The 25,823-nt window shown below is 37.6% G+C and overlaps 2 protein-coding genes across 2 annotated transcripts in view; one reads left to right on the forward strand and one right to left on the reverse strand.

Moving 5' to 3' along the window:
- LOC131684245 (paxillin) overlaps positions 1 to 23,539 on the forward strand; it is a 24,885-nt gene extending 1,346 nt beyond the window's left edge. Inside the window, exons 2-4 of the mRNA XM_058966942.1 lie at positions 21,736 to 21,948; positions 22,982 to 23,215; positions 23,271 to 23,539. Of these exons, the coding sequence (XP_058822925.1) occupies positions 21,736 to 21,948; positions 22,982 to 23,215; positions 23,271 to 23,354 (531 nt within the window). The 3' untranslated portion in view covers positions 23,355 to 23,539. The remainder of the gene's footprint in view (positions 1 to 21,735; positions 21,949 to 22,981; positions 23,216 to 23,270) is intronic.
- LOC131684226 (uncharacterized) lies at positions 23,396 to 25,619 on the reverse strand. Its single transcript, XM_058966921.1, has 2 exons — positions 25,431 to 25,619; positions 23,396 to 25,375 (listed from the first exon to the last, which is right to left on the reverse strand). The coding sequence occupies exons 1-2, from the start codon at positions 25,485 to 25,487 to the stop codon at positions 23,516 to 23,518; spliced, it is 1,917 nt and encodes a 638-aa protein (XP_058822904.1). The 5' UTR covers positions 25,488 to 25,619; the 3' UTR covers positions 23,396 to 23,515.
- Positions 25,620 to 25,823: the final 204 nt, after the last annotated feature.

Raw genomic sequence — 25,823 nt, forward strand, 5'->3', positions numbered from 1 at the left:
AAGTTTGCGTTAACTCAACTTTATGAAATTTTCAATTTAAGTGATTCTGATCGTATTGTAATCTTAAATATCCTGAGAAAAACACATGTTTTTTCGTTCGACTCTCGTGGGGATCGGGGGAAAGACTATCTTCGACAATATTATCAGACAACTCTCTTATTTCTCTATTTAGGTAGATTCATTCACAGATCCTAATTTTTCAAGAAATTGATACATTTTATATTATTGGACTTACGAACTAAATATCGTTTTTATAATTCGGAAGAATTCCTAAATCCCTGAAACTATGGAGAGGAATTACACGAAGATCTCCGAAAATCTCCAAGTTCCAATGAAACTTTATACATTTCACCGGCATGGAAGACTAAACATTTTTCACAATCAGTAAGATTATTTTGACTCAAGAGCAATTTTTTAAAAGGGCGTAGACATTTCTACGTGCATTAATTTCAAAAAAATTTTGTTCGATTACTATATTTTATACAGTAAAACTTTCTGAGAACGAGTTACAGGGAATGAATATTTCTGTACGAAAAATATACGCTAAAAATTTTTTTCATGAAAACAAAAATTTGTGTTAAAAATTTAAGTTGCAAAAAACATTTTTTATCATTTTTTATATTTCATCAACAAAAACCTAAAGAGAAAAGGAACATTTTGAATGTGATTGCATGATCGAGAACTTATCGGTAAAAAAGTTTTTCTAACAATAAATTTATACATGTTTTTAAATTCCATACTGATTGACATACAAAACTGTAATTTTATTACAGAATATAATTCTAAGTTTCATTTTAAATCAAAATGCATTTAACAAAAAAATCTTCCAAAATACGATAGTTTTCGCGATATTTTTTTTTAGCAACCAAAATTTCTTATAAGGGACCTGCTTAATCTTCTATTTTGTCCGATCCGTTTCGTGTTCTAATAGCGGCATTTTATAGTTGAACATCTTTGGCGATAGGTTCCGAGTGAATGTTTTCAGGCTCTATTTTTCTGTATTGAACTCCATTCCGTTGATGGTGCACCAAATTAGCAAGGCGTCAATGTCCAGCTAAAGTAGTTTACAATCCTCCAAAGATTTTATCAGTCGGTAGAATTTCAAATCATCAGCAAACATAGATTTCGGCGATTTCAATGCCGTGTAAGATCATTTGTAAACTAAATGAAGAGCAATGGACCAAGATAACTGCCCTGTGGCACACCAGAATAGAGGCGTAGAAAGTGTGTCGCCCAATTGAATAAATACTAGGGTGTCCCAAAATGACATCATGTTAAAAAAGTCATCGGGCTCACTTCTTAAATGAAAGGTTAGGGTATTGGGACCAGTTTCTTCTTCGGAGTGAGTTTACTAAAACGCTTCCTACTGGTGGCGACTTTTGATTTTTTGAAAAATGGGCCGATTTTGGATAAAATTTCAAATTTATGCCTGTTGATGTGGTCCTGAACTGTCTTAGATTTTTTTTCAGCATTTTTAATTTTTCTGGAGATCCAAACGGAGAAGTTTGGTTAGTTAATTTGTACAAATTTGGAATTATAAGAGCGGCAGGGCCATTAAAACTTAGTAAAAATTGAAATTTTTGGTGCTTTTAAGTATTTTTTCTTCAAAACTGGGTATCTACAAAATTTTAAAAGTACATAAAACACTTTATATAGTTGAGCCGAATTCAGGGGCGTAATTTTGCTAAAGAAAGTGTATAGCTACGGCCAATGGGGTATAAGTTATTTACGTTTTTGTTAAATAACCTTTTGACATTTTATGATATTCATAAAAAATAACACTGTTCTACAAAATAAAACAACTTAAGTGGGCTTAGTCCGCATATTATTTTTCGGAAAATAGAAGGAAAATGATGAAAAATGGCGTTTTTCGCTTGTCTCTAGTACATCAGAAGCGGTTTTTATGAGCATTTGACGATTTTTTTAAAAAATATTTTCTATACTAATAGCCACTTAGCGGGTTTGAAAATCACTAAAATTAAACAAATATGTCGAGTTAATGAAAAGTTATGGCGTATATTTGAAGGCTGAATTGATTAACGTACTTACATTTTGTATATAAAGTCTTATTTTCATGTTAGGAACTTTGAAGTGGAGAAAAATGCAGAAGAGTGCGGTGAATGTTGAAAAACTGATATTTACTGTTTAGATCATATAATTCCGAAATAGTCAAATTTGGGCAAATATCCTTGAAAAAGTTTTACAACAGAATACAGCGCATCTTCTGACACAATCGTTTTGTTGAAGATGCCTCCTAGAAGTAATTATGGAGAATTAACTCTTCAAAAAATAATTAGAGACTTGGCGTCATTAGCAAAGTTATTATTTTTATAATTTAAGTTACAAAAAAAATCATCAGATGCTCATTAAACCTCGTCCTGACATACTAAAGACGTACAAAAACGTCATTTTTCATGATTTTCCTTCTATTTTTCGAAAAAAAATGTGTGGTCAAAGCACATTTGACTTGATTTACTTTTTGGAACAGCATTATTTTTGATAAATTGCTAAAAATGTCAAAGGTTATCTAACAAAATCCTAAATAACTCATACCCCATTAGCCATAGCTATACACTTTCTTCAGCAAAATTACGCCCCTGAATTTGGCTCAACTATATAAAGTGTTTTCTGTACTTTTAAAATTTTGCAGATACCCAATTTTGAAGAAAAAATACTGAAAAACACCAAAAATTTCACTTTATACTAAGTTTTAATGGCCCTGCCGCTCTTATAATTCCAAATTTGTACAAACTAACTAACCAAACTTCTCCGTTTGGATCTCCAGAAAAATTAAAAATGCTGAAAAAAATCTAAGACAGTTCAGGACCACATCAACAGGCATAAATTTGAAATTTTATCCAAAATCGGCCCATTTGTCGAAAAATCAAAGGTCGCCACCATTAGGAAGCGTTTTAGCAAACTCACTCCGAAGAAGAAAGTGGTCCCAATACCCTAACCTTTCATTTAAGAAGTGAGCCCGATGACTTTTTCAACATGATGTCATTTTGGGACACCCTAATAAATACCCTTCGTCCTGTGAGATATGAAGCAAGCCAATCTGTCAGCGAAGGCTGAAATCCAATGCGTTTAAGCTCCTCGACAGCAAGGCGATGCGCAACACAGGCAAAGGCCTTTGCCAAGTCTACATAAATTGAATCAATTTGTTGTCGCTTGTCAAGTTTGTCGATGATGGTGGACAGTCTTCCCAAATTAACATCTAACACCATGTTCGCTCTAGTTCTGTGCTCTTCTTAAACCCACATTTCGTGTGCAAACTTGAACGCGCTAATGCGTACCAAAACACGTGCACATGTTCGCCTGCACAACCGAACTCCATGTACATACGCGGTGTTTGTGCACACATTATCTTGGCACTAGTTTCTCTCACCCATCATCAATAGCAAAAACTCATTCTGTTTTGTGTTTGTGTCTTTTTTGTGTACGTACACGGTGTTTGCACATTGTTTGTTTAGTTTCTTTGTTCGAAGTAAACCTGTACACAGAGGCGTAGCGTGTTTGAGGTTGAACGCGTGTTCGAAATTTTGTACACAGGTGCAAACTTGCCGATGTTCATGGGAAGACTGATGGTGGATACATAAGCCATAAGGTTTGTAGTTGTAGATCGTTTACTGACGAAGCCATGTTGTTCCTCGACGATGATACGACGCACGGACCGATAAACAATTTCGTATAACATACGTTCAAATACCTGGGGGAAGTAGCTGAGGATCAAGGACTGATTGTGCAGCGGAAAAGTGCTCAGCTACAAGTCCAACAAAGGTGGTAAGTTATTACTTAACACGCTTTGGAAGAACGACTAAAACAACTCCGAACTTTCTTTATAACGAACATTTAGAGGTATTTCTTTCGAATTCCTACCACGGTTGACGGACGACCTGAAGGATTTAGGATAACGAATCGATGCGTCGAATATAGTTGCGATAGCATCGCGCATGCAAATTGTTGTGTTGGCCCTACAAATCACGGAGTTCAGCTTTGTGCAATGTGCTCCTAGACTTCAGGTATCTTTTCCTCGCTTTCCTTACCCGGTTTCTAAAATTCTTCAATTCCGCATCAAACCATGGCTGATTCTCCCTTCTGCTAACACGGGTTCCAGTCAAATCACATCGATTGAAGCCAAAATCGCCATCGACTGCAGTATCGATACATTCCATCTCAACATCCAATATCATTTTTAACGGTTCGTGATGCGAATCAACTCTGATCAATAACAAAGGGCGCTCAGTTAACTCAAACACACTCGGAACAAAATCAAGATCAATTAATCCATTGCTGTGATTTTCGAGATAATTAATTCGTTTCAATCCGAAAGAAACAATAAACTCAAAAAGAGACGATTTTCGTTCAGAGATTGCATGCTGGACAGAAAAGTAACTATATCATTCTCGTATGGCCAGTTCAGATGTTGTACGTTATAATCTCCAACTACGACAATAGTTTCACACTCAACTGCTCGATCGTTTATTTGCTGCAGGGCCGTGCGTAGAAAATTCTTAAGGGAAGTGTTTTGACTTCTTTTGCGATTCTTATAAAAGAAAGGAAAAAGAAACCCTAAAACTTTAAAGCTTTTGCCGAAAATGGGAGAGCCGAGTCTTGTGTACACCCAAAACAAGTACTCGGGAGCGATAATGCATCAGTTTTTGCCTTTTTCAATAGAAATGTATTGCAATTGCTCTGAAAACCGACTTTTTAACGGAGGCCCGGAGGGCCGAGTGACATATACCATTCGATTCAGTTCGTCGAGTTCGGCAAATGTCTGTGTGTGTGTATGTATGTGTGTATGTGTGTGTATGTGTGTGTATGTGACCAAAAATGTCACTCATTTTTCTCAGAGATGGCTGAACCGATTTTGACAAACTTAGTCTCAAATGAAAGGTGCAACGTTCCCATAGGCTGCTATTGAATTTCTAATGGATCCGACTTCCGGTTCCGGAATTACAGGGTGATAAGTACGAACACGCAGAAAATGTCGATTTTAATAAATTCTGCAATGAATGTATAAAGGTGAAAATTTTTCCAAAATATGACCACAACTGCTTCGATTTGTAGTATTAGGTCACTAACATCCATTCAAAGTCTATTTGGCCACATTGGCCACCATCATCGGTTCCGGAAGCCCCGGCGGAAGTATCTAAATTCAGAATAACAGTCACATCGGTTTCTCGGAGATGGCTAGACCGATTCGGCTAAACTTGGTCTCAAATGAAAGGTATTGCGTCCCCGTAAATGGCTATTTAATTTCATCCCGATCCGATTTCCGGTTCCGGAGTTACAGGCTGTGGCGTGCGATCACATAGCAAATTGTGATTCAAACCGATACTCCGATGAAAGCAAAAAAGGTAAAAATTTCGCTAAAATGTCTCTCAAATAACTTAACTTTGCAGTTCTAGGTCACCGACGGCCAACCAAACTTTCGTTGAGTACATTGACCACCATAGACGGTTCCGGAAGTGCCCGGGAAAAGCGGCTTTCAAAAATTTACGAACTCACATCAGTTTCCCGAAAATGGTTGGGCCGATTTTCACAAACTTAGTCCCAAATGATAGCTATAATATCCCCATAGATGTCAATAAAATTTCGTACGGATCGCTTATATGGGTCCGGAAATATAGACTAAATCGTCCGGTCACATATGAAATACCCATATAAGCCGGAACTCAATTTTTTATTTTTCAAATGGGGGACCTCATGAAATTTCAGAAATCGAATTCGTATTTTTGATGCCAAACATCTTTAAAATGCATGAAACGTCGAGATTTTATGTTATCTCGAAAAATTTTTTTTTTATAAAAATCGACTTTTTGGGACTTTGCCGATTTCGCACCTTTTTTCAGTTCAATATTACCATGGCTGTTTTTTCTTTTTCAAAATTTTAGAATGATGTATAATAATAAAATGTAATATATGCATTTAAAAGTTTTTAATGAATATAAACAACGCACACATTCTCGTGATTCATGATTGAGAAAGGCACAATTGCACCGCTAGGTGGATTAAAATAGGTTTTTTTTCTGTTCTCGAACTGTGAGTTAAAAACTCCCAAATGATTCGTTAGTGTTCAACCAACCTCATACTTGCATAATACAATACCGAATCCCATTACTATACGGCCTTGGCTGTCCAGTGCAGAGATAACATGAATAACACATACCGACGTGTCCATGGCGTCCCACTTGTGGTCGCTACTGAAATGATGACAAGTTTATGTAGATCATTCGAAGAGCTAGTAATCATGTGTAGTTATGGCCTAGGGTATAAAAAGGCGTTTTAACGAGTAGATACTTTTCGGTTCTAGTCTTAATGGTATAGGATTAGTTCCAACACATACATACAAAGTTATTTATAACAGTAGGAAGGAAAATGGTACAAAAAAATGAGTTAATGTCTGTTATCGAGAAGGAACCTTCAACAGACAGCGCTGCCTGCTAGCTCGTGGTAGTGTCGGATTGGTTTGTAGTAGTTAAGACTACCGGCTAAACCTAAACCTTTTGTATCTCGCAATCCTTATCCTTCCGGGGCAATTGTTAGGCACTCCTTCAATAGGGGTTGCGCTCTTGTTCTTTTTATTTTGTGTTAATCGTTCATGTTTTTCCATCACTGAGTTTCCTTGCATGCTGTCCAACCTTCGCGGTACATCTTACCTGCTCAGATCTGCTGTAAATGTAGTCATCTGTTGAAACACAAATCGATCCGGAGATATCGACTATAATGATTAACATCTCTTTACAACAACCTTCGCAGAGTTTCTTATCCTTGGCGCCTCACGTTCCTATTTATCTGCCAGCTTGTGCTGAGAGTTCCTTAGCGGCGGAATTTCTCCAGATACCGATGCCCATTTTCGCGAGCCATTAAGCTGTTTGCCATTACGACGGAGGCTCACAACTGTTGCTAATATCGAAACTTGTCAAAACTACCTATCCAGAGAAGCCGACAAACTTGGCTTAAATCCGTTCCCTCGCAAGATTTCTTCCCGGTTTTTTTTCAACGACTTCTTTCTAGAGTGACCGAACTCAAATGAAATTTTATGTGTCAATACGGCTCGTTCGCAGCATAATTTTTTTTCTGAACAGGAAGTTAATAATATTTTTAAAATAATTCAACTGCCTCATGGGAGGGGTTTGAGAACCTCCAAAACCTTCCTCTTGCGCACGGATCTGATTTGCTGTATGCACAACGCTTGCTATTCGTATTTGTTCAAAGCTATCATCATCGATGAGGGAAACTTTGCAGCTGTTCAAATGATGTTTTACATCTACCATAACACAGTCGCCGCACCGGTGTGTACTGGTACAAGCAGTCTTCCCATGAACATCGACAAGTTTGCACCCGTGTACAAAATTTCGTGCACGCGTTCAACCTCAAACAAGCTTTGCCTTTGTGTATAGGTTCGCTTCGAACACCGAACCCAAGCGAACGAAGTGCAAACTTAGGTTTAAACGTGAGACGTATTGGCATTTTACTGCAAAGTTCAATTACGTTCTGCGACATCTACAGATTAATAGCGTAAACAAGATAAGGTGGATGTTTGTGTATTTTCATAGCTACGCTAAGTGTTTTGTTTCAATTTTTTGATATTTTTCCTGAAATACACATCAATCATGGTGAACAGGCATTGTAATTCTCTCTCACTCACGCGAGAAGAGGCTTATCCGATGTCCAACTTTTCCGAGATAAGATGAGTCGCAAAATTCTCCGTCTCGATAAATAGCGTGAGAATAAATTTTCCGGATAAAGTTTAATTGATTTTTTCCTTCTCACCGGAGAAGGTGATAATATTTTAATTTCGTAGAAATCAATGAGAGCGTCAAAATATTAACTTAACTTCAAAGAAAAGCGGCAAAGAAGTACGACAGACTTTTTTCGTGTTTTGGAATAGCGACAGCAAGGCAGCGAGCACAAAAAGGATACCATGATAAACTCATTCGTTCATTCTCCGGTGGTTTTCTTTATCCGGAGAAATAACACGTTGTATTTATCCGGAGAAGTTGTGTGAGTGCCAATAACTTTTCGTGTGAAAATGTGATTTTTTATTGTCGCAGTAGCAAATTATCCGGACGCATTTACTCATATGAGCGATAAGTGCAATTCCTGATGGTGAATAATGGGCTCAGAGGGGAAGAAAAACGATTTTGAAGTTGAAGATCATATGTTTTGGTAGATGCACTCAAGTTAAACAAAAGAAATTTTAAAAAATGTGTATACTATACTTTTAGGTTAGGGTTCATAACCATTCAAGAATATTTAGTCAACCCATCATAGTGTGACAAATAAAAGTTCACTTTTGGCAATTATTAGCTCTCATTTCGAGCATACAAAACTTTCTAAGAAGAGGTTTTATACTATGTTCACACTACAGAGTTATAACACGTTATAATAATTAGCAACAAGAAAAATGTCATCAAGATAGCGTTAAAACACGTTTTAACTCGTAGTGTGAACGTAGTATTATACCAGCTCTGAAAGAAAAATTAAGCAATAAACTGTAATCTCTCTATTGCAGAAATAGTCTATTATCATCTTAAAGGAAATCAGTTTTCTTTCACTTTACTTTCGGTTTTTTTTATGGAGATATTGTCAACTTTCTTAGAAAATGCAAAAACTACACAAACTTTTGAAAATGTCCTACCGATTTGACAGTTCATTCGCAAAACATCCACCTCAAGCATGTAGCGCCCCCTATATATATTTTCAGCGCAAAGATGCCAATAGGATTCAAAGAATCATCATTCGACCAAGTCGCGGTAAACGTTATAATATTGCGACCCACCAACCTGGACTCCGCACTTTTAAAGTGCGAGTGATCAAACTGTTACTGAAAACTGCGAGCTGTCAAAACACATGTATTTCAAGTGATAGAGATGGTACTTTCATAGACAAATCAGTCGAACTAACCAGTCTATGAGAAGAATTTATTACAAGAATAGTAAGTGCGGTTATGATCCAGTTTTTAGTGCCACAAGCAATATCGTACTCACAGACGGTGAGTACCGCATACAAGTTGTTTGTTTTTGTTCGGAGGCCTCGTGATTTACCATGAGCTCGCCTTACCGTTGCTGAGAAATCAGGAATGAAATTCAAAGCCTTAGCCTTTTCCCAAGCGAATTATAAATTCGAGACAAGTGCCGCAATTTTCACATTACATTGTGTGCCATCGTTATGAATAATAAAAATTAATAACGTGTTCGCATAGTTCCACGAAAAACCTATACACTTCAATGATTGACACACTGATTTGGATGAAACACTTTTAACTCATCCTGATCACTACAAATACTTCTCGCTCTAGTAGCATTCTCCGAAACTCGAACGAATAGTAGTAAATAAAATGATGAATGAAGTACGCTCGAAAAAAGAGCGTCCCCGTAAACCATGAATTAATTCGTTTCCCCCCTTCGCCACGCGACCGCACACGAGATGGAATAATTCAAAAATACAAATCGGAGTGGCAGTTTGTTTTGATTAATATATCAATGCTAAGATTTTCCACACGGCTCTCGAAGAAAAGCGTTCGGCAGAATTGCCCGCGTGCGGTCATCAAGTGGGGATATAGCCTCGGGGCAGTATCTTGCTCACACCGCACCGTAAAGAGCTGCGAATCGAAACGGTTTACGAGCGACATAAAGAAAAACTATGTACCTACATCTACAAACCGCATTATATGGTGGTGCAGACGATTTCGTTTTCAGAGGATTGTTTGGGAAGGTGATGATAGAAATGTTGAAGGTTCGTCATTTAAAAATAACTTGTTTTGTCATTTATCATTGCTGGTTATGCAAACAGGCAGTTAGTCTATCCAAATTTCAGTGGAAAAATTAAATATTTTTTCTATTTGGATTATCTATTCGAAATCGGTCGTAGCTCTTATTATTTTTCTTCTTAGTATACCGGTCTGATGCACAGTCTCCTGAACAGGTGTTCCATCGCGTATGAACACGTGACTTTGAATGATGTTATAGACAAAAATTCACTTCTATTGTTTAGTGGATGCAGTTTACATAAAATGAGCCGTACCCAATCAAGAAATCTGTTGGATATGTTGATAATCGGTTTTTCACGGTGTTCAAGCATGTTTCCAAACATCCAGTATAAATATAATGATTATTAAAGGAACATTCTTATTATTCCAATATATTCCTCAGATTGTCCGATACTAGCTCTAATAAGTTTTTAGTTGTATGGAAAATGAACTGATTCCGCTGCAGAGTTTTTTTTTTCTAATTGCCAACTGCTAATATCACGGAAGACGGAACAGTATCTCTAATTGAAACAAAATCCACCAACCGGTCGCAGCGTCTAAAATATCTTCTCCTTAAATCGGTGTTAAACTCTTTGAACAAATTGTACGTCTATATTAGGGTATAAGAAAAAAATTACATCCATCGACCCACCCTTGAGTAGATTCCTAGTCCCTCTGCTCCAAATTTGAATTCAGTCGGACACGTCTAGCTCACGGGCCAACTTGATTAAAGCAACAATTTACAGGAGCAAAGATGGGTGCGAGTTCCTAATGTGGCACGTTTTTTCCTCGATTAAAAAATAGTTCTTGGTACTGCAAATTTTGACGTTTTATACTGAAGTAATGAGCCGTTCAAACTGTGAAGTATTCCTGTTCTAGTGTGGAAAATAATAGTGTTAGTTTAGTGAAAACATCAGCAGCAGAATTGGTGAAGGAAGAGTAGGCTTTGACCAAGGTTGGACGTAATTTTTTGATCTGTCACGTTTTTTCACAAAAGAAAGTTCTTGGTGCTGCGTCTTTCGGATTTTTTCTCGCGCTGAGGAGATTTCAAAACTGCGATGTATTCTGGCACATTCGAGTCTGTTGTGTTTAACAGTCTACACAGCGATATACTCTGCCTAGTGGGAACGTCAGCAGGTATCGGTCTGTTAGTGATTTGCAGTCAGACCATCCACCCGGATCATCATCGATGCCTTCTTCTTCAAATTCATCTCAGATTTTTTATTGTTGCGGAATCCAATCTAAGCGAAATGCTCGGAAAAACTAACAAAACGTTGTTTCCTGAAGCCTACACCTGTTACGGACCAGCAAAGTAAATTTGGTGAGATCAATCTAATTTATAATTAATTTGCATTATCCAATTAGTTGAAAATCATAAAAATCACTCCAAACCCACATTTTCCTTCTCTACTAATCAATTCTAACATCCGTAATGCCCATGGAGATTGCGTGGGTTCCCCGCATCTTTTTAAGTAGGTATTCAACTAACATATCCTTCCCTTTGGCGCTCGTAAGGACATGGCCAGGTGTGCAGTGAACTATACTATTGTTTGAAAAGATTTCACTGTATCAGCCACCCATGATGAGTGCGGTCGTTTTTGCTATGCTATACTATTTGCTGAAGACATGCAAGCTTTAGTTTTTATACTTTCCCTTGCTCGAGAAATTCAAATGTAAGCTTTAGGGTGTTCCTTAAAAACGGTTTATTCCCATAAATTTTGTAGTTTTTATTTTACACTAAAGTACACTTTGGACCATTTGAAGATTATTTTAGGGCGCATAATTTGCTTTCAAACATCAACTACTAAACTTTTTTCGTTTGAAAGTTATGAGAACTTTCATATAAAAATATAATTTTTCCAAATAGCATTATCTTCGATTAGGATATTTGACATTAAATACCGCTGCTGTCATATGAAATAGCGTGCTTTGAAGTTTGGATCACTAAAACTGGCAAATACGATATTTTTTATATCTTGCAATATTTACTCAAAAAATAGATAAGCTAGAGGTACGGTATGTTAAAACAAATTATTCTCCTTCAAAATATCTGAAAGTATTTCTAAAGTGATGTCAATGAAAAATCAAAACTGCAAAACTTATATAGCAAAAACCATTTTTTAAGAAACACCCTAATTTTTTTTTTGGTAAATTTCTTGTAAAATGAAATGTACACGACATAGAGTTCCAGTGTCTTCGACAAAGTTTTTTTGCAATTCTATTTCATTCAATTTTCTGGAAGACAGCGAAACTCTATCGCGAACCATTAAAAAGTTAATTTTCTGATTTCAAAAAATTTAGAATCATCCTACTCACTGTTTTAAATAATGGAAAAGTATTGTAAAGTGGAATTTTAAATCATGAAAACGAAACTACATTTTTTATATTGTCGGTCGTGAAAGTAATTTAAACATATTACAAAGGGTCAATTCATGAAAACCGATTCTTAATATAACTTTTTCAGTTTTCATTTTTTTCAACTTATCCTTCAGATGTTTTTCAGAGTTTTTGGAGACGAACATTTTCTTCTAAAACACCAAAACTCTAACTTCTATTATTCAAAAGATATAAGCACTAAATATATTGAAGAATGATTTTTTTAAAATCAATTTTATGAAATTTTAAAAAATATTGTGCTCGCTATTTTTTGCTCAATTATAAATCTAATAATGATCTTATGAATTATCGTTTGTTTGCCCCAATGAATTGTTATACTAAAAAAACCCATTTTTATCGAAAAAGTACTCATAACTTGTCAACGAAAATAGCTAAGGGACCATTCATAAATTACGTAATGCGTTTAGAGGGTAGGCGGGTACGACAAGTTGTGACATATGGGAGAGGGGGAGTAAGCTAGATCGTTGCGTAACATGTTTTTACTGAACAAAAAAATCGAAGGGGTACGAGCATAGCGTAGTTGGTAAATCGATTGCCTTGTACGCAGCTCACCTGGGTTCGATTCCCAACCCGCACACAGGGTTAGAGATTTTTCCAAAAGAGATTTCTCTAACTCGAAAAGAGGCGAATGACCCTAAGGTTATAACCTTCATAATCAAATTTAGAAAAAGAATTCGAAGAATTTGTTACGTAATAGGGGAGGGGGGATATAGAAAATTGTAACAATTTGTTACCAGGGGGGAGTCAATTTTGGGCAATTTTCGCGTAGAGTAATTTATGAATGGTCCCTAAATATGTGGTGCCATGAAACAAATTATTCGCCTTAAAACAATCTTTAAGTTGTCCGAAGACTACTTCGGTTTTTAATCAATACCGCAAAAGTTATTTAAATAAAACAGTTTTTCTAAGAAACACTAAGAAACACCCTAACCTTCGATTTTAAATTTGCTGTAAAATAAGAAGTATGACAGATAGAGCTTAGATGTCTTCAGCAAACTTTTCCAAAATTGGTCGTTCTACAACTTCGCTGAAGGTCGTTTGGCTCTAGCTGGAATGATTGAAAAGTTAATTTTTTAATCTTGGTGAAATTAGAACCACCCTAACTGTTGTTTTAACAGAAAAAAGGAACTCACAAACTTCGAAAACTTCTCCAAAGACTTAATAAGGCTAAGTTGTTAAGTTTTAGTAAAATCTCAAAATTCCTGCTAAACTTGCATTCTGGACCACTGTGCACCTCACTGAAAACTGTGAGGAAAAAGTCTTTTTCTCTTTCTTTTCTTCATGATCTTTCTGTCCCTTGCACCGCTTGAATTTTTTTTAAGAATGGCGTACGTTCCAGGCGCGAAATTCTGCCTTTAGAAACTATGCGGTTTATTTTGCTCCAGCACGCTTGCCATTTGATCCATTTGGGCATTGGGTAATATACATGATATTTGTCGTTCATAAATTGAATGATTTCTGTTGTGATTACACTTATAAACAGGCGCCCGCAATAGCATCTTTTTAAGGTGGCGCCCATATTCGATCTGCCTCAAACCAATTCAAAGTTCTGTTAGACATGCTCATGTGAAAGGAACGTGCCTGTCACCAATGAAAGCGCGTCAAATGTGTCGCGTGGGTTAACATAATAATAATTTAAGGTGTTTAAGATAATAGAAAAAACATGATCGGAAAAGAAGAGGAAAAAGGAATCCAAAAAAATGCTGCGAAGCACAAACGTGGTCGCCCAACGGGTATGCAACCATGTGAACCGGAATGCACAACTTCCATTCCACACTCTGGCGACGACGAGGACACCGAAGAAGTCATTCGAATAAACAAAACCAGACGCAGCTGCTTAAAAACACGTTTTTAGCACTTTCTTCGGCTGTTTTTCATGATTTTTATGTGCCTTTTGAAAGACTTATTTTAGTTGATGGAGAATCGCGAATAACTTATGAAAAGGTCATAATAAAACAAAATAATTGTGTTGTCAAAATAAAATTTAGAATATCTCGATAACTTCTACATTTCAAAAAAAAATTGTTATAAGCATTTTGATTTAAAATGGCGTTTAGAATCATATTAAAAAATAAAATTGTATTTTTGACTGCATATAGTAAGAATTATAAAAATATGTCAAAAGTTGTTGTTAGGAAAGCTTTTTTATTGAAAGGTTCTCCATGATCAAAAGTTTCTTTTATGTCTTCAAAACGATAAACATTAGATTTTTGACACTTTATGATGGGGTAACACAAATAACTTTTAAAAATGGCAACAAAATTTGGAACAATATCGCATATCAAATATCGCAAAAACTATCGTAGTTTGGAAGATTTTTGTTAAATGCATTTTGATTTAAAATGAAACTTAGAATTATATTCTGTAATAAAATTACAGTTTTGTATGTCAATCAGTATGAAATTTAAAAACATGTATAAATTTATTGTTAGAAAAACTTTTTTACCGATAAGTTCTCGATCATACAATCACATTCAAAATGTTCCTTTTCTCTTTAGGTTTTTGTTGATGAAATATAGTAAACTAAAAAAATTGACGAAAAAATCGAACCGTTCAATGACACGGCAAATAAATTACGAACAGTTAAGAAAATTAAATCGGTTAAAAGCTTCTCCGGTAATCGTTGTTTGAAAAACATATTTTCGAGATAATCTCGTTTAAAGCTTGAAGTAAATATGAACTACACCCCAGTAAGGGAGCAAGATGAAAAACGCTAATGCTTAAGCTTCTACTGCTTAGATCTCTATAAAAATTTAAGACGACATTCTTAAGAAGTTATATTTTAAGATAAAAGAATCGATTTTTCTATAAAAGTGGTGACAGCACAACAACTTGAGGACATCCGCAGACATTTAGTTTCCTTAGTTTCTTGTCTTAACGATGATCATAGATGTCGCTTGCTCAGCATTGCGTGTATCCAGTACGTGATGCATAAATTTATTCCATAAACTTGTGCTGCTTTCAAGATGGATTCGGAAAACACGTTGTCAAAAGCTTCCTCAATCTCAAGAAAAACTCCAATCTTGATGTAGTAAACTTCCCCCACTGATATACATGTTGTATTGCATGGAACGGATGCTCAACCAAGACGCCGAATGTAATGATCAACTGACGATCCACTGATGTGAGAAGGAAGGAGATCAGACTAATCGGTTTACAGCTCTTTGCATCCTCATAGGCATCTTTGGGAATGAATTCACCATGAGCAGCTCTAATTGAACTGACATGAAAGTAACCATGGTGGTTTTTCTATCCACTTCGCTCAAAGGATCGAAGGGCGTTTCTGTAAACCGACTAAAACTCCGCCGACCCGAATGTTTTGTAGGGTAACAGCTCCCTGATTCATCTTAATACCTTAATCTTAATAATTCATCCCAGCCATTTAAACACAATAGTCAGAGCGGTGTATGCTATCTCTGTTCAACACATTAGCTTAAATGGTAGGATGAATATGGGTGCGTTGTACTCGATTTTGCACTTCGCTTAAACGCGAGTATTTTACGTTTTCCAGGCCAGATTTTCCATTGTATTACTTCTTAGGAACGAAGCAAAGATGTTGAAACCTATTTAAGTGCAATCCAGTTACAGTGGGTCGATTTATCAACGAAATGGTGTGACATTCTGACTATTGAGATGAATAAGGGCTCGTCTACCCTACCTAATCAGGCACGTAGCCAGAGGGGGGGCTAGGGGGCTAAAGCCCCCCCCGAAAATTTTCAAAAATAAATTTTAGAAACAACATGTTTTTCGGTGACTCTTAAAAAAATTGTATCTTGTTTGGTTTCAACAAATTAATGCGAGAATTGTGAGGAAGATTGCTATTTCGAACCACCGAAGACAGCGGTCAGGATATCTACTCAGTATGCTGAGTGTGATAAAACAGTTCCCTTCATATTGTGTGACTCGTCGGAAGACAAACGAAACTGTTACTTTAATTCTTGCTGTGGGGATCTGTCGAATGATTGAGTCGCAGAAGCAAGAAGTAGTGCTCCAGCCAAATACGGAGGCTATTGACTTCAGGTCTTTTCGCATAAGATCGATCTTATGCGAAAAGACCTGAAGTCAATAGCCTCCGTATTTGGCTGGAGCAACATTAATGATGTGAAATATTTGCTGAAGGTGATTATGGAGGTTATGCTTACGAACATCGCCTTTAACGAGTTTAACCATGTCAGGCGTTCAGTGCTGATGCCATTTAACAAATTAGCCCAGACGAAACCAGTCATTTTGCATAACAACTTGTAACATGTGGTTGATCCTCATATATATGGACGATGAGAAAATCAATGCTCGGCTACAAGATCTGATACCACTTACTTGCACCGTGGCTATTAAAAGATTCCTGTCACATTTGGAAAAAAATGGTATTCATTATAAAGGACACATCTAGGAAGTATATTAAATGGTGTTTTTGTGGTGAAAATCTAGGTGAACAGACATATTTCCTCCAACCTGACCCTGCACGTAAAAACTGAATGCGATAGTATTATTTTACACATTATATCTTTGCATATACATAGTCTCCAAAACCATTTCCTGAAAAACAAACATTTGCCAAATTTTGGCTGCTGTTCGGATAATATTGACGGCAAAAACTGCGTCTAGTATCTCAAAATCAACGGTCGGCACCATCATTGAGGAAGTCGACACTCGTGACCCGTCAGAAATTCGCGAACATGGACATGGCAGTAACCACTATGATGATAAGGAAGTGTACGAGATAGAAATGAACACCACCGCGACACTGTTGGTTAGGAAAAATATTTCTCAGCCTAGTAAATAGTTCTCCACATGCAATCGCTAGTTGTTCGCACGAGATCTGTAGGACAACCATTTACGTTTTATCACTTTCATTGTTCACATCATGGAAATATATTGAAGACACAAGGCTTCATTTAGCTAATGCATTGAACCGAATAAAATAAACGAAATATATAATAAAATTGCAGAAGTTTTATAGAAAAGTGAGCTCAAAAACTGTCCCAAAATGAGAACTTTATCGCTAGTGGTTGTGTCTAACAAAACTCAGATATTATGTTATATATTAGCCAGAATAAAGTTAGTTAAAGCATAAGCAGATTGAACTTCTGTAATAGGTTAGTGCACTGTACGCTTAGTAGAAACATCAGGCATCTCACTCAAGCGTGCTAGACAAAAACATTTCCGTTAGTTGATGACAATATAGTCGAGAAGACAGTTTTTGTTTTCGCGTCATTTTAATGCAATAGTATTTCTGTTGACATTCAATTTCATTTTATGCGGAGAATGCGGTCCGTATTTAAACATTATTAGTCCGCAAAGTAGTGATATTTCAAACAATCGAACAATAAGCAAGAAAAATGCCAAAAAATAAACAAGCCAAAAAGTGGTAAAACAGCGGTTTTTCTGAGGTGTTCATCAACCCAAGAATTGTTGTTCACATACAGAAACGTACATAGTAGCGGTAGGACTATCTGTTGTGATTTTATCCTTACTTTTCAACGGATGTCAATAGATGCTAAACCACATATTAGTCAATCAATCGTAATAAACTTAATGTTGTAAGCAGCAGCATTTCTGTCTCTTTCGATGGTTTCCAATTAATGTCCATGTAAGTCTAAAAACGACGTGACGATACAGTGAACAAACATCAGTAGCCTATCACGGAGAGCGACTAAAATGTTGTAACTAGTTGAGTCTACAGTCAATAAATTGGGATTAATGTTTCGATTTCATGTTTTCGTTTTATTTGTGTTCGTTATGGAATAAAATGAGAGAGATGAGCAGAGATCACGAAGAAAAAGAGAGAAAAAATAATAAATAAATTGAAATCGACCCAAGAGCAGCTGTTCTATATTTTCTGGGCACTCAACTACAGAACAACAGAAATCATCAAAGAAAGTTGGCCTTACACCTACGTTACTCTTCGACAGAGGTGAAGTAAGTGCGATGTATACCCGTCCATATGTCGGAATAAAGAGATGCTGAAATTATTGAGCTTGTTCATATTTATAATATTTCTTTTTTTTTTTCAATCTAAAATTTTATTTGAAACGGCTCAATGCGTTAGCACAACTGATCCGTGGGTCTTTTAATTTTTTTTACAATAAGTAAAAATAAAAAAATTCTAAGAATGTCGGTCTGCCAGATCTTGTTGACGCAGTTTGCTGCTGCGTGTTGAGATCTTTTTCCTTGGCGGTGAGGCCGCTTGGTGGTCATTCAGTCTGCCTTCTCTCGCGTTATCGTTCCCGTCCATGTCGTCATCGGTACTGCTTTCTTCCTGTTCACGATCAGAGGTTCTTATTTGTTTCTTGTTCTTATGGGTCGCTGTTGTATATCCGTCTTCATCGGTATTTGCTTCTTTATTGGCGATGCTAGTTGTTGGTTTGGGAGCGGTTGTCGTGGTCGTTGCACCTGCATTATTGGGTAATTGGATCGTTGTTTTAGGTTTATCTGAAGGTATCGCTGGCTGCTTGTTAGAGTTGGCTGTAGTAGATGAGTTTTGACTAGTTGCTTCGGCGCATGTTTTTCCGTAGTAGGCTGTATAGTTACAGAATTGGCATGTTGGGGTCTGCCCGGGATATGTAATTAGCGTTGTTTGCTTATAGGTCATGCCATCCTTCGGTGATTTGCATTCGATAGTCATGTAAGAAGGTATTGGTTTAGTCACTCGCATTCTCACAATACGAACGCCATTGGGAATGCCGGAGAAAAAATTTCTCCAGGTGTCATTCGTAATAGATTCTACTTCTCCATATTGCGACATGATTTGTTTGATGAAATCCTCCTTCGTGCGCGGGGCCAAATCATGGATACGCACGTCCACCATGTCGTTTTCCATATGCACGGGGATCTTGATTCTGGTGTTATTAAATTCGACCTCGTGTTGCATGTTGTTCTTTGCAATAAAGTTTTCGGCCTGTGCTAAGCTTCTAAACGTGATCAAAACACAGTTTTTACGTGATGTAGCTGAATGTAGGTAACTTCAGCGAGATTAAGCTCCATTTTCACTTTATCTAATTGTTCCACTTCCTTAACTGTTCGTGTTATCCCGTAGCACAGGCACTTTTGCTTCATTTGGCAAACTCATTTTACTCCGCAGCCGGGGGCAACGATACAATTTGTATGTGCACTGATATAGAACAATAGCTAGCTTGATTCACTGGTGCCTGTAGCCTGCTATAGCGTAGCAATTTTTTTTGCTTCTGCTTTTTGCGACATCAGAAGGTAGACCTTCTAGTTCTTTTGGTAATACATTTAACAAATTTCACGTACCGTCAAGTCCCCAGTTACCGTGCGTTTAGGTGGATTTGACGTGACTTCAAATCCTGTTTTTTTTATCAAAATGAAAACCGCCCTCATAGTCACCGTAAAAATACCTATCTAAATACGTCACAATTTAGAAATAATATAAAACTATTACCAACAAAACGAGAATAAGTAGTTGAGGACATTTGTTTGGCACCAGTGCACGTTATATGATCAACTTACGGTGTATTTAAAATTTTGATTCAACTTTAGTTGGAATGTTTCAATAAAACGATGAAACGAAAGGATTTGGGATCTGGATCTCTCCGATGGATTTAGGGAGCTAGTTCTTTAAATTTCGTGATTTTGAAACTGCACGGTGAACGACACATGCACGGCGACTGGCGATTTGAAGGAAAATTAGAAGATATTAGTAATCAGTGTTTTCATTCGATTTGTAGACAATTTTCTTTAATCAATTAAATTGTGGGCAGTTTCCTTCAGTTGATTTAATCATTTAAATTTATATTTTGATCCTATTGATTACCAAAAATCCTTCCTAACTGGGGTTCTAATCTACCCGACCAAGGCTAGTCTTGAAAATAGTTTCATTTAAATAAAATATATCAAAAAATTGTGTTAGCATGATGCCTTGGAACTGGTAATACTCGCAGAACACCAGACAAAGAAAATGGAAGTTGAACCGTCTCTGCGCATCTACAAATCGCTTGCTAAATCAGAAGATTTTGTACGAATTTCGACATTCTCTTCGTTCGAACATTTTATGGATATTTTTCTACTCATTTCGGTTTAGCATCTTCTACGCCTTTTAAAGGTGTAGCTTGGAACACCTGGTGTTTTCCAGCACCGTCAAGCATTGTCATATTCGGTTAGCGCATAAATACTGTGAACTCTAGAATATACTTTGTTGTAACGAGAGTAAGTACTATAACCTTTCTTGTGACAATGAACATATTTTTAGGATTGTCTTTGATTTGGAATTGATTTCATTATGAACTTTTCAAAATTTAATTTAGTTTCTAGTGACTATATCAAATTGTCAGAATTAAAAGCTTTATGCAAATTTTTTTAAGCCCCTCCCGAAACAAAATCCTGGCTACGGGCCTGTACCTAATTAGTAATGTTATTATTGTCTTATTGTTCTTATCTATTCGTGATAAACTTTCTCTTTTTAGTGGTTTGAATGGTAATAAAATACACGCGCGTGTACAAGATAAGGTTCTCGGTGCAGTAGGTACTTATTTTGGACCCCTCAAAATTATTTCATATTCTCGTCTCGAAAACAATCGATATTTGTTTGGTTAAAGCCAGTTATTTGAATTTAGTATGTTTCTAGACATTTTCTCCCTATTCTTCGTTACAATATTTGGTCGGTGTTAAGTCAGACCGGACTGACAAAATATTGATTTCGAAAAAGTGTTTAAAGTTTGAATCGCAGCACCTTGTAATTGAAAATTATTCTTTCCCATAATTCTTGTTTATGGTTACATATTTCAAATCTGGCAAAAGTCTAGCAAAGTAGCTGAAGAAATTCTCTATCCAGTGTTATCATTATCTCATTGTTTGATGTTTTACGACTTAGTCCGGTCTGACTTAACACCGACCATTTCTAAAACGTGTTTAAGGGATCTAGCGAGTCTCCTGGTGGCCGGTCGCTCAGAAACCGTTCAAAACTAGAAATCACACGTAAATCCCAGCACAATTTTGTATCGAATCCCTATTCCTACTAACAGTCTCCATCCTCTCGTGGCACTGGTGGAGTGCACAGTAATAGAAACGGCCTCTGGCAAAACAAGTGTCGGACTAACATTCTTTGTCTTTCCTGATGCGAACTACGTTTTGGGGCTAGCCGGATCAATAATCAACTTGGGATTACCGAGAGTTGTAAATTGAAAGATTATTTGTTACTCCCAGGTATTATCATGCATTGATTTTCTATGTAATTCCAGCTAGCTTCGGTCAGGAACGGAGTAGCAACAGGCTCTTTGAAAAAGTTTCATTTTAAAACATTTGCTTTCCAACTGAGCATTGGAAGAATTATTTCTGTTTACCCTGCGACATATTTATTATTGATAGATATCGAAAATACAGCTTAATCTCTTCGTGCATTTCTAAGTAGTGTAAGATTCAGTGAAATGAAACGAACTGCGGCAGATAGTACTAGAAAATTCAGTAGCGAACATGGATTTCGAGTCTAGGTCTGGATTCATTATATTTGAATTTTGGTTTTCATAATCAGACTTTTGCCTTAAAAGTAACCCACACATTCAGCTTAAACATTATCCATTAAACTTGTCAGTTTGTTCTTATCCACTTTACTCTACTGCTTACAGAGTACCTGTTACGGCTGCAAGGAGGAAATCAAGGATAAAATGCTGGAAGCCCTCAACAAGTGTTGGCATCCGGAGCATTTTGCCTGCAAGGAGTGCAAGAAGCGCATCATCGAGAACAAGTTCCACGAGAGCGACGGCCACCCGGTGTGCTCCAAGTGCTTCGACTCCAAGTTCCAATCGATCTGTGCCGCGTGCAGAAAAATCGTTACAGAGGTTCGTATATTACGCATTTTTACCGAGGTGACTATCACTGATCACGTAGACATAAATGAGAATAGCTCGCATCAGGTGTCAGTTGGTCCATTCAGGTGCCGATAATTTGTCACTTGATGGACAAGTTATGCGACGTACCCGTCGCGTAGAAAAAACAATCTGGACCAGCAGTGTGTCGTAAAGGTCACCAGAAATATCCGACTACGTGCGGTACTTGCGAACCGTGTGCATCTTTTTCGCGCCACCCCCGCAGCGAAACGACCCATAGATCACTGCCATTACGGCTTGCGTGTACATTAGCGGGAAATTTCGTCGTGATTCCAGAAATAGATTCCAATACGGTGATATCTCAGTTTCATTAATACCCTCCCCGAGTCCGAGTAGATCGGCTCTTACCGCACTGAGCGTCGGGATCTTTCTCACTATTCCCGGCATGGCCGGGATGGTAAATATTTACTTAAAGCGGGCCAACCTCCGCTCCGCGCCACCCACGAACCTGCGCTATTTTGATACAACAAATTCATCAGAGCAGTTTTGTCTATTTTTCTGGATACACTTTTCCCACGGAAACCAGAGAACAAGAGCACTTTAGGAACCGGCGAAAATCGCATGTTTTATTGGGTGTGAAAAATACCAGAAAGCAGCGCGTTGATGATCCGTGGCACTGAGGAGGATGAGTAAGTCAATTCACGGTACATGTTTGATGTTTTCCGAGTTTTAATTGGTTACGTGATGTCACGTGGATGAGTTGGAGGTTGACCACCAGATGTTTTTTGCCAATTTGACAATGATAAATTTTTAAACAAGTGTTCCTATTTATCAGTGGAACATGTGAATTATGACAAACAAACCATAAATACTTGTGTCCGTGGTAGATCCAGAAAACTGGATCTGGAAAATAAATGTTATTCGATTCCGCTCAGACTCAAGTTGATTCCGAAACAAACTGTAATTATAAGAATTGGACTGTTCACATTCCATAAACAATGACTCACTAATTCGTGATTTTTTTCCGTTCAAACCCCTCCTACAGAAAGTGGTCAAAGCAATGGGTAAGACCTGGCACCTGGAGCATTTCATCTGTGGTGGACCCTGCAAACAGCAACTATCCGGTCAGACCTTCTTCGAACGCAACGGCAAACCGTACTGCGCGGCCGACTACGAACGGTTGTATGCACCGAAATGTGGCGGTTGTAAGAAAGCTATCGCCGAAAAGGCCATCTCGGCACTGGAGATGAAATGGCACAAGGATTGTTTCAAGTGCAAGGTGGGTACTGTCATCGAATTTCAATGATTCTAAACTAAGGAACCGTTCATTTCAGCTCTGCAAGGCACCGATCGGTGTGGAATCCAAGTTCCGTTCCGATAAGGACAAACAACCGATTTGCGAGAAATGTGGAGTTTAAGCAACTAACTGATCGACGACAGACACGTTTCCATCTCTCTATCCAATAGAATTTCAACACAAGCAGAAAGAAATGAACAAAAATCCTCTCTCTCTTTTCACCTTTAAATCTTTGCTGTTAATGTGCTACAAGTTTATTGTTCGAAAGTGTTTTTATATAATTTAAATAAATAACCTACAAGAAAAGCACCGTATTATGAAAGAAATCAAACTTACCTCCAGTGACGGGATCAACTGTTTCAGCTGCTGCTGGGTAATGTTCTGAATCGTATCCATGATCAACTGCCGCAGCTGTTGGTTAACTTCCGGACTAATGGCCGCGTCTCGGCTAGTGGACATCTTCGTCAGAGCACTGGACACTTCCTTCAGCAGCCGGGAGTTGGCCAGCGGATCAGACTGATGCTGAACTTGAGTCACTACATCGTCAATGGTCCCAGCTGGTGTCCGTGCCGAACGCACCCGGGTTCTACTTTTGCTTTGACCAAGCGAGGAAGAACTTGATTTGGTAACAGGAACGGCAATGATTTTGCCACATTGTGGCTTTTTCGTAGTATCCTTTGGCGGTTGTTTGGCGTGGTGAGGTTTTGAGCTTGAAGACTTTTTGGTAACAGAGCTTATACTTTTATGAGTAGGTACACTACGTTTCTGAACGGAAGTTGTTACACCATACATTGACAGTTTTGTGGTCAGCATCGGTGATGCCGAAGGGTGACTTGAAACTTTAGATCGTTTTCGTGAATAATCCTTCCTCTTTTTCCTACTTGCTTCCTCTTTCAAAGAGTATTTTAACAGTTGACACTTTTCGTTGATTTCTTCGACTATCAAATCATCCTCGTCAAAGATTCCTTTCTGCATGCAGACCTTCGTTGAACTAATTATTTGTTTCACCAACGTCCAAAGTTTATCCGGGCTTACGTTGATGACAAAGTATTTCATATTTTTCAAGTAAAATTTAAGGCCTTGACAAATAAGCTTATACAATTGGTAAACTTTTTGGGCGAACTCAAATGAATTTTTGGCCATTATATAAACATCTTCTTCCAATCGATTGATTTGGTACAGATAATTTCTTTGAAATCTAATAAAAAATTCGGTAGTTCGCTTTTCTCGCTTTCGTTCTTCGTACTCGTCTTCGGGTTCTTCAACTTCCTTCCCCAAGCAGTGCCGAATATCATCAATCAACAAACACGCCTTTTTCTGCAGTTCAGTAATTTTAACGAACGTATCAAACTCTTCAACTAGTGACTTTCGCGACGCTTGCCGTATTAAGCTATTAGAAGGAATTTTCGGTATTGGCTCCTGTTTGCTACCGTGGCTACTTTTGTTACTGCGTTCAATCGCAGCAAAGTCTAAGATTGGCTGAATACTAGTCACTGGATCGGTGTCTTCTACCTCATAGGTCTTGATAATCGCTGAAGCCGGTCTCACAGGGGACCGTACCCGAATCACAGGTGCCACATTTATCGATCCTTCCGAATCACCATCGTTTTCGTTATTCTCCTCCAGCTCTTCAACAATTGATTCGGAATCTAAAAACTCGAAACAGTTCTCCATGGACCTGGACGCAACTACCGGTGGATTCTTGGAGATCATCACAGAATCGTTGAAATCATAATCTTCATCACCAATCAAATTATCTTCGATGTCTGCGGTTAGCTCATCCGAAGTCGCTTGAAATGTGTCCTTCGAAGGTGAACAAAATACGGACGAAGCTGAAGAGGAACAAATCGTGGATGCTTCGTCACTGAACTCGTCATCTTCCGCTTCTGTTGGTCGATTCTCATCAATAACGAAAGAGATTGGTTCCTCCATCCGAACTGATTCCTCATCTGGAACTGGTTCCTCCTGAAGATCCATTTCAGCTGTTCGTAATATTTCATCTATTTCATTATCTGAAAGCATTCGAACGTTTCCCTGTTTCGATTCAGCTGGTATTTCTCTGGCAACCGGTAGTTCAATTTGCACATCGGAATTTTTTTGAACATTGCGAATGATTCGGTCCAAATGATTAATGTCGAGATACTGAAAAATTAACGTTGCAGAATAAAATTACACGTAGCCTAACAACCATAAATACCTGAAAATTGTAAGCTTTTGTGCTCTTTCTCATAAACTCATTCACGTTAATATCCATTTTCAGTCGTTTAGCAAATAAAAATACTGGGAAAGCATTCCTTTAGAACTTCCCGCAGTCGGCAAGCGATGCACAGTGACACTAATAAAAATATTCAGCGACTACTTTGTTTTGGTCTCGCCGGTAACTAGGTGAAACAGAACCGGGACGCTAAACAACTATCAGCATATACACATGTTACAATAATATGTAGGACAGTGACTGCTTATGCACCAGCAGAGGTGAACGATTTCGCGCTTCAGTGAACACGTTTTTGTTGGCGCAACTGCATGCTACCGAACGATACTTTACATGCATGCAAGGCAGACATATTGCATACAAGTAAAGCTTAAACCC

This window comes from Topomyia yanbarensis, chromosome 1 (assembly GCF_030247195.1).
Source record: "Topomyia yanbarensis strain Yona2022 chromosome 1, ASM3024719v1, whole genome shotgun sequence".
Classification (NCBI taxonomy): domain Eukaryota; kingdom Metazoa; phylum Arthropoda; class Insecta; order Diptera; family Culicidae; genus Topomyia; species Topomyia yanbarensis.

Coding starts and splice junctions, on each gene's coding strand:
- LOC131684226 (XM_058966921.1), bottom strand. CDS start 25,487: ATGGATATTAACGTGAATGAGTTTATGAGAAAGAGCACAAAAGCTTAC. Junction 25,376..25,430: donor CAAAAGCTTACAATTTTCAG/GTATTTATGGTT, acceptor TTAATTTTTCAG/TATCTCGACATTAATCATTT.